Source organism: Rhea americana, unplaced genomic scaffold (genome assembly GCF_003343005.1).
Source record: "Rhea americana isolate MKP2758 unplaced genomic scaffold, rheAme1 scaffold_234, whole genome shotgun sequence".
NCBI classification, from domain to species: domain Eukaryota; kingdom Metazoa; phylum Chordata; class Aves; order Rheiformes; family Rheidae; genus Rhea; species Rhea americana.
In genome coordinates this window covers 1,212,809-1,221,924 of record NW_028186351.1, presented here as the reverse complement: position 1 = coordinate 1,221,924, position 9,116 = coordinate 1,212,809, and the positions used below count along the sequence as shown (strand labels likewise).

At 50.7% G+C, this 9,116-nt stretch overlaps 1 protein-coding gene across 1 annotated transcript; it reads left to right on the top strand.

The window, feature by feature from the left end:
• Positions 1–355: 355 nt before the first annotated feature.
• On the top strand, positions 356–6,402 carry SDC3 (syndecan 3). The gene is made up of 4 exons (XM_085306214.1): positions 356–536; positions 838–1,415; positions 3,257–3,527; positions 4,509–6,402. Exons 1-4 carry the CDS (start codon positions 371–373, stop codon positions 4,673–4,675), a joined length of 1,182 nt encoding a protein of 393 aa, XP_085162340.1. The 5' UTR covers positions 356–370; the 3' UTR covers positions 4,676–6,402.
• Positions 6,403–9,116: the final 2,714 nt, after the last annotated feature.

The following is a 9,116-nucleotide window of genomic DNA, read 5'->3' as shown; positions in this document are numbered from 1 at the left end:
AGTCCTCCTAGCAAGGGCTCTTGAAGTTTTCAAAACAGTATAGAGCAGTGAAATGTTTTAAGTCTAAAATTATTTCACATTATGACTTTCCACGTTGTGGCAGCTGATACTATATGCTGCTATCATACGTATGCCAGGAATAATGTGAAGATCATCTAAAATAAAATGAGTTGGAGAACTGAAATGAAAATGCTCCTAACAACATTTTCCAAAACAGCTCAGGAGCGCTGGCTGTGATTCCAGCTCTCTGGGCTTTACTTTCGCCCATCCCAGCCCATTTAACCCTGTTATCATCTCACAAGGACTGTCCTAGGGGTGTCAGAGACAGCGCAAGACCTGGCCTGCCTTTGGGCGCCTCAGTGGCCGTTTCATGGTCGATATGCAGTTCCTTATGCGACTCTCCTCTGCTTGGTTGCAGGCCCAGCGCTGGCGCAATGAGAACTATGAGAGGCCAGTGGACCTGGAAGGCTCTGGGGATGATGATCCCTTTGGAGACGACGAAATGGATGATGTCTACTCAGGCTCTGGCTCAGGATGTAAGTAGCTGTAAGGCTCCCAGGGAAGGGGCATGGGGTATTGGGTCTGAGGAGCATGGCCATGGATTTTGCTGAGATGGAGAGGAGCTTTCCAGGGGAGCAAGAGAGGGTTGAATTGCACATTATTCACCTCCAGAGGAGCAGCCTTCCTGCCCTCTCCTAGCCAAAAGCAAAAACTGTCCCAAAGGTTTGGGCTCCCTGAGTGACTACATTGCCCATTTTATCCCTGGCATGGATCTCAGCCTTGGGAAATCCCTGGATGGCAGCAACTTCACCATTTGCCGTTCTCCCTCCGTTACAGATTTTGAGCAAGAGTCAGGACTTGAAACAGCAGTGAGCCTCACCACGGACACATCCATCACGCTCCCCACCACTGCGGCCCTGCTGCCTGTCACATTGGTGCAGCCTGTGGCAACCCCCTTTGAAATGCTCCCTGCAGAGGACACCACTCCTATGCAGACGACCAGCATCTTGTATATCCCCAGGATGACAGAGGCACCAGTGATCCCCAGTTGGAAAGCAACCACAACCAGTACCACAGCCAGAGACTCCCCCAGTACCACGACGACGACGACCACCACAACCGCTGCCAGCACCACCACCATGCCCACCGCCAAACCCACCACCATCCGGAGGTTCCTACCCCCCTTTGTCACCAAGGCAGCCACCACCCGGCCCACCACCCTAGAGACGCCCACCACCTCCATCCTTGAGACCAGCACAGCGACAGAGCTGGCCACATCGCGACTTTCCCCTTCCAGCACAGCCAAGCCCAGGTCTCTGCCAAAACCAAGCACCTCCAGGACTGCAGACCTCACTGAAAAAAGCACTGCATTGCCATCCAGTCCTGCCACTCTGCCACCCACAGAAGCCCCCCAGGTAGGAGGCAGGAGCCTTTCCAACTTTCTAAAGACCTCGTGAGTCAYGTTTGAAGCCAAGTCATGGTGATGGGAAGGCTCTGGGGTAAATCAGAGTGAGATGAAGCCAGACTGGGCTCTTCTCAGCTCTGTGAAGAGTCAAATGCTTAGGGAAAGGAGTTCAGAAAGTGGGGGCAACTGGCAAGCAGCTCAAGATGAGGCAGAGCATAGTATGGAGCAGCCCCTGCCCCTCTCGCTGCCTGGAGAGCTGTTCTGTTCCTACAGACCTGCACAGATATCTGGACAGCTCAGTGTGGGAGGGCGATGGGGCTGGCACGGACAGCTGGGGGGCTGCCTTGCATCCTTGGTGCCGCCAGCAGTGCCTTGCTTTGCGTTGCTCCTCAGTGGCTTCCCTGGGCCAGGGGTGGAAAAGCAGAGCTGGGGCTACCCAGCCAGCACAGCAGCCCCCACATTTTGCAGGGAAAAAGTGTGTGTGTGTGTGTGGGGGGGGGTTACCTCTATGGGTGTTTTTTGAGCTCATTGTACAGTTTGACAACTCGCAGCCAAGCAATGAGAGGTCCAAATGCTCCACAATTATGTACTGATGRTGCATTTCCTGCCCGTTGGGTGTCCTAAGCAGGGGGATTTAATCCACTGATCCATCTCTCATTCAGAGCCCTTAAGGGRCCGTTTGAAAACCACTTTGACTGAAAGGTGGAGTGATTTGTCTAAACTAGTCCCTCTTTTTGTGTACATACATATATGTATATAGCTCTGGGCTCTCGCTGACCTTCAATTAATCTCTGTCACAAAAGGATGAGAAAAGCGAGCTTGTGGTGAACCACTGAGCCATGCACTTGTGCCAGGAGCAGCTTGACATGGAGAAGGCTCATGCGTAGCTGAGGAAGGCAGCAGGGCTGGTTGCCTGCCCTGGGGTCAGTGCAGTGAGCTTTTCGCTCATYCTGATTTGTAACATGAGGACCAGAGGGGTTGCAAAGGAAGGCATTTGCCCCATGGAGGAGGGATCCTAGGGAAAGCTTTGCTCGAGGATGCTCAGTCTGGATAGCTCAGCACACAAGCTTATAGTGGATCARGCTGGTGGGAGAGGGTGGTATGTCAGATGGGATTTATCCCCAAGGAATCCTCAGGTGCAGGGGTGTTCAGAAGGCAATAAATAGGCCAGGACTGGGTTGGAGAGGGTCTCATCCACAGGACCCACATTTTCACTGTGGTCTGAGCTAGCTGCCTTGCTGAGGGCAGCTCAGCTGGAGACCCCAACACGGAGCTGAGCAGGCCCCACAGCCTGGGGAAGAAGGACCTATCTTCCAGCTCCTGTCCTGTGTCACGGGGCAACAACTGTAAGAGCAGGTTGATGGGAGAAAGAGAGAGGGAAGGAGACTTCCTGGGGCAGGGCTTGGGGAGCTCATCCAATAGCAWCCAGTTCTTAAGCTTGTTGTTTTCTGTAGTACAAACCATTGCACCCCTTGAGGCCTAGCAAGGAGACATCTGTGAAATGTTTCAGCAGGCTCCTGGTCTACACTGGGGGACAGAAAGCCCAAAAGGAGTTCTATGACATGGGMACCTCTTTGGGTTATGATATAGAAAACTACAGGGAGCTGGTGAGAATTTTTACATCTTTGAGGGCATGTGGGACAGGGATAGACAAGAATTGTCCAGCTCAGGTAAGGTGGCCTCAGCTTGGCATCCATGAAGGTGTTGGGGTTGTGCTGCTCTTTGCAATACAGCTGRACATTTCAGTGACACTGGGAATGGACATCCCAACGTTATCCCCCGTGTTCCCTGCTGATAGGGTCGCCTCATTGGTAGTATAGCAATCTCCTTCCTCCTTGTCCTGYTTTCCAGATGGAGCCGGGAGAGGTGTCGACGGTGCTCAACAATGAGCTGGAAGTCCCGGTCAGTGGCGGCCCCAGCGGGGACTTTGAGATCCGGGAGGAGGAAGACACGACTCGTCCCGAGCTCAATAACGAGGTGATGGCTGCAGCGACGCCTCCGTCGGGGCCCGGGCTGGGCAGGAACGCMGAGCCCGGGCTCATAGACAATACGATAGACTCTGGCAACTCCGCCGCTCAGCTCCCACAGAAAAACATCCTGGAGAGGAAAGAAGTGTTGATAGGTGAGACTAGAGATCRTTGGCTCGCGATGGGAAGAGTTGGGATGTTTGTAAGGAAGGCAGTAACCCTGGAGAGGGGCTAGTGTTTGGCAGGGCCCCAGCATGGTTTTGAGCCAGGCACAAACTCATGATTGCCTGCCAAAATTACCTGCACTCTGGGGCCTTATCTCAGGGATTTCCCTAGGGATCTTCAGGTCTTTGCAGGGCTCAGAGAGGGGAGAGCACAGAGCTCTGCACAATTTGTTTTTTCTAAGATGAGTTTTCCCCCCTAAAAATAGGATGTTTTAATGGCAGTGGTGTGGCCATAGCTCTTCAATCCCTCAGTCCCGGGGTTCTTCTGGCCCCATGGAGGAGTTGCTGCCATTGCCCTCCAGCACATCAGGTGCTGGAGACAGGGCAGAGGTATTCCACCACCAGCTAAATGGAGCCGGAGGTGATGGCGTGACTTGGCTGCCCTTCTTGCAGGCTTCAGCTGAGCARGGCATGTCCTGGCACACCCTCCTGCCTCCTTGCATGAATTTACTGCCTGGGCGAAGACCAGAACAGGACATAGACCTCTGTCTCTGGGGCTGGGCTACCTAGACCAGTTTTTGGCCCTCCACCATGTAGACTATAAAGTAGATGCCTTTGGGTCCKACATATCCTTCTGCCATGAGACAGTTTTTGCTCTGCTGGGAGCTTGCTTTCAGCGTCAACGTATTTGAGAGGGTTTTCAAAACTCACGCAATTGCACTAAGCCCTCACTTTCAGTTTTGGTTCTCTTGAAGTTAGATTTCGAGAAAGAAGTTGCTCAGAAACTTGCGACACTCAGAAACRAGCTGGAATCCAAGGGGATCCCCTAGACTTGAAATGAAACTTGGAGGTTTGAGGATGGTCCGCAGGGGGATGGGGGCTTGGGGCGACCACTCCATGCGCAGAGCAGTGGGTGCGTGCTGCCTCACTGGCCACCTCCCTGATGGCTTTGCCTTCTGCTCTGTGTTGCAGCGGTGATTGTGGGTGGCGTGGTGGGAGCCCTCTTCGCTGCCTTCCTGGTCATGCTGCTCATCTACCGGATGAAGAAGAAGGACGAGGGGAGCTACACACTGGAAGARCCGAAGCAGGCGAATGTGACATACCAGAAGCCTGACAAGCAGGAGGAGTTCTACGCGTAGAGACGAGAGCCCACCATGCCTCGYGCTCCCTGCCTTCCTGCCTCAAACTTTCTCTCCTTCTCTACTACATCCAATCTCTCTCTCTTTTTCTCTTTCCTGGATCAGACTGTGAATTTAAAAAGAAAATGAACAAACAAACGAAAAAAGAAAGAAACAAAACCACAATGGCTAAAAGAGGAAGCAGATCTTTGATGTGAGAAAATCAATTGTCCAGAGCACCACCAAGTTTAGACCAAGTACTACTAACCTTTCTCCAGTGGAAGGGACGGGGTGAGGAGCAAATGGCCAATGCAACTGTGCCTCCGAGACCACTCTGACAAGGGCATACGTGGGTGGTCATTTTGCTGACAGCGGCTGGAGTTCACTGGGCTTTATCAACCAATACATTGGACGCTGGGATCCGGATACCTATTACCRGTCTAGGGGTGCAGAGGGGTTGGTTTGGATTTATCTTCCTTTTTATTTTTCCTCCTTTGGAAAGGAGGGAGGTTTCTTTCTCTCTCTTTTTTATGTTTATTTTTGGATGAGGTTGGTTGCTTTGCAGGAATAACCTTGCTCCATACTTCTATTTGGCAAAAAGGATACAATTGTCAAGTACATTTTGAACTGTGAAAAAGCACAAGGGGCTGGAATACCTGATGCCCCGGGGTTTGCTCTCAGAGCGGAGGAAAATAAATAAGTACATACATGGCCAGTATGCTGGAAACGATCTTTTTGATCACTTCTTCAGAGAGTTCATGGAGCAGCAAGAAGCCCTGTTTTGTATCTCGTGCTGCTCCTTTCCTGCCACCTCCTCACTTCACTGCATTGCTATGTATAGCTGGAGACCTGCAATCTATAGAAACTGCGTGTCATCAGCTGATGAGGGGTTTGGTTGAAAAGGGACCTTACTTTTGCTGGATTTTCACTGTGACCAATAAAACCCAGCTTGTACAGTGTGACCGACATCACTGGTTTGCAAATGGAGCTGGGACATTGCTTGGTGGGGAACTGGCAGGGGAAAGAAATAGAAACTGGAAGGCTAAATCCTCTCCTGGGTTCCTCCGAACGGGCTCATGACTCACAAAGCTCAGCAAGCCATGGTGTGCGGCAGTAATAACAGAATTGAAAAGCGTGGAGGCAATACCCTCTCACCTCCCGTGCCAGGGTTGGGGCCTGGGTCATGCCAGGAGACGGGTGCTCTTAGACGTTGCGAGAGGCTAGGCAGCGAGAGGGGGCTTTGCAGAGGGCGGTTTGACTGCTGGGTCTCTCCTTTGTGAAGCCCACGATTGATGTGTTTCTATGACAGTCTTTTGTTGTTCTTTAAATTCCGGCGTAAACCATCTGGCTGCGCGCTGTCACCTCCCGTTGGCTTCCGAAGGGCTGTCGATCGGTTCCTCCGTGCCCGGGAGCCAGTGAGAAAAAGATCCCGGGAGCAATCACCAACCCGGCTAAAGYGTTTTCCCCTCTGAGGCTACATAATGTGCAAAGCAGCTGGGCCTGATCCAGAGCCCAACTTGCAGCTTCTGKAAAGACTATGTTTTGGAGGGAGCCCTCTGCACAGAGAAGTCAACTGGATATTTTAATTAGTTGACTTTTAATTAGCTGAAGCGCTGTTTACGGTGCAGTCGAGGAACTTTTTGTTTTAATGATGGTTGTGATCTTGATGGTGTCCTGCRGAGACCTTGACTTTGCTCTTACAGCAATTTAAACAGAAAAAAAAAAGTAAAAAAAAACAGTTACTTTCACTCTGTTGCATTGCAAATTAACCTGCGCAGACACAGTGACACTTTGTCCCCCCTCAAGGCGTTAGTGGATATAGAGATTTATAACCCTGAAGGAGGCTACAAGACAGCAGAGCTTCTTTTTATGTTAGGAATGGAGAGGCCAAACACATAAATTATATACATATATATATATATATATATATATAAAAACACTCACATATGTATGTTTTTATATATATATATATATATGTATATATATATATGTATATATATATATTTAGAAAATGAAACCCCTGTAAATTTTCATTGCACTGCACATAATGGCTGGATAGGACTTTGTGATCGTAAAGATTTGCGTTTTCTGAGGTTTAGACCCTAACCACTGAGCTTTATCCCCTTGGWGGGCAAACTCTTCTTATTTCACGGTAGGGAACAGAGTCCCTCTACRCAAGCCAGCTCATTAAACCACAGTCCCATAATTAGAGATGTGTGAGCATCAAGATCGCCGTTGGCTTGGCTCTTCTAATGTGCATTTGGCCGTCCTGCTGGTCCCTCGGAGGGGGATGCTGAGAAGCACGCGGTGTCTTGCGCATGTTTGCGTGTTTGTATCCCTCGTCGGCCCTCATCCCGGCATCGCCGTGTACCAGCGTGAGGATGCTGGGGAGAAGGAGCCACAYGTCTGCAGGACCCTGGTGGCATCATGGCTCTGGAGAGAGGCTGAAAGGGTCAGCTCCTCTGAACTGCTTCCAAAGGAGCCTTGTGGTTTTGATGCCTTTATTTTTCCAGTGTCCCACTGAGCAAACCCAAAGGTCATTAGCTATCAGTGAGTTTGGCAGAGCTCAAGCCTCTTTAAGATACCATGAGTCATGGTACCTTACCACGAGAGCAAATATCACCCAAACTCGCCATCTTTCTGAGAAACATGGACTTAATCTTTTGAGTGTATATTAAAAAACCCTCCCAGCTTAATCTTTTAAATGCTACTTTTCTTAGCTGCTTTCATAATCTTCATTCCAGTTTTCCCCTTAATAGTCTGAAGTTCTCTAATACAATTTTTTATTCACTCAAGCTTAACCTTAGTTCGCTCAGCTGGTGTTAACTTGTAATCCTGGCACTTAAATCCGTTACAGCTTCAGAAATGAGGACTGATTTAGGAGGATGAGAGCCGGCTGGGCAGCACTTTCTCTTACAGCAGTTAAAAGTATGAGACGGCCACGTGCAAAAAAGACAAAGTCAATTAAACCGGGAATCAGAATTGACCAATGTTTTCATTCATTGCACAGAGTTTACTGCTTCCATGCACTTTCCTTATTGCTCTTGCCCTGGAGAGCAGGTGTGAGCTCAACCAGAGTCTCTTCAGGGTTTGAACACAGCTTTTCTTGGCTTTAAATAAGGACATAAATCATGAAGAAGCCTTTCTTGTCATCTCAGCGCCCCGGGAGCATCAGGCTAGTTGTCCAAGTTTAGTACTTGGGAGGAAAAAAAGTTGCTTCTTGACATCTGACTTTGTGCCTCCTGCCTTTGCAGAGTAGCAGGTGGTGGGACACGGCTAGGCCCAGGCCGTAGCTTCTCTCTGCCTTTGGTGGCATCTACTGGACCCAAAAGCAGAGGCTGCCGTGGGGTTTCTGCCTTTGGGCTGTGGCTGCCACARCGGTTTAGCCCCAGAGTGTAGACAGGAAGCGAGAAGAGAAAACCAGCAGGTGAAGGATGTCAACATCTTTTCTCAGCTGTTTGTTTGGCTGCAGAACTGTCTTCTAGGAAAATCAGCAGTCAGGTTGAGTTTCTCCCTGCTCCATCCCAGAGGACCAGCAGATTTGGACTTGGGGAACTGCATTGCTCCCTCTCAGCTGGCATAGTGGCCAGATGTGCTGCTCCTTCCAGCTGTGCTCTTCTCACATGACCCCCTCCTGCCCCCAGGGACCAGGGCAGCCATGTGGGCAAAAAGAGGGGGTCTTCTCTTGCCTTTCACATGTGTGTGTGTATGTGTGTGTGCATGTGTGTGTGTGTGTATGTGCGTGTGTGATATGTTGGAGCTGAAGGTGAGTCTTGGTAGTGCCAATTTTTGGACAGCTGCAATTGCAAGGCATAAAAAGGCACCAATTCYCTTCCCAGCTGAGTTATTTTTTGGCCAATCTCTCCCCTGCAGTGATTTGTAGCAGCCAAAGCCTCGGAGCAACCGCTCTCTCCTGAACCGCATAAAAAGGCAGGAAGCAGTAGAAGGGCGTCCAAAGGAAAGCAAGGACCAGGGGATGTGCTGGAGAGCCCACGTTTCTCCACCATAATGTAAGGGCAAGCATGGTCCGGCAGCAAAGCCTCCGAGATAGGGGCTGAAATGATCCAATTCTCAGTGTTTCTTCTCGCCTGCCTTCGCTTGACGATCTCTGCTGGTGCCCCCAGGGTGTATGATACCATCGGACCCGCTGGTATTTTGCCCTCGCAGTGTACTGGTGTTGGCGAGCAAGTCCCGGTTTCGCGTCTRAACTCTTGCTGGACAACCTCAGAAAACGAACAGAAAAAAAAGAAAAACATATAATCTCACCTGTGCCTCAGTTTCTCAGCGCGGCCGGGGAACCGGGGCCGCCTGGTGTCGCAACCCCGTCCCGTCCAGCGCTGGGGCTGCCCCTTGCTCCCCGCGTGGCTGCAGCAGCGCTGCTGTGCGTGGGCAGCTTCAGCAGCGCTGCAAATGCGGCACCCCTTTCCTCCCAAATCCTTTGGGTTTTGGCCCCTTCCAGGGG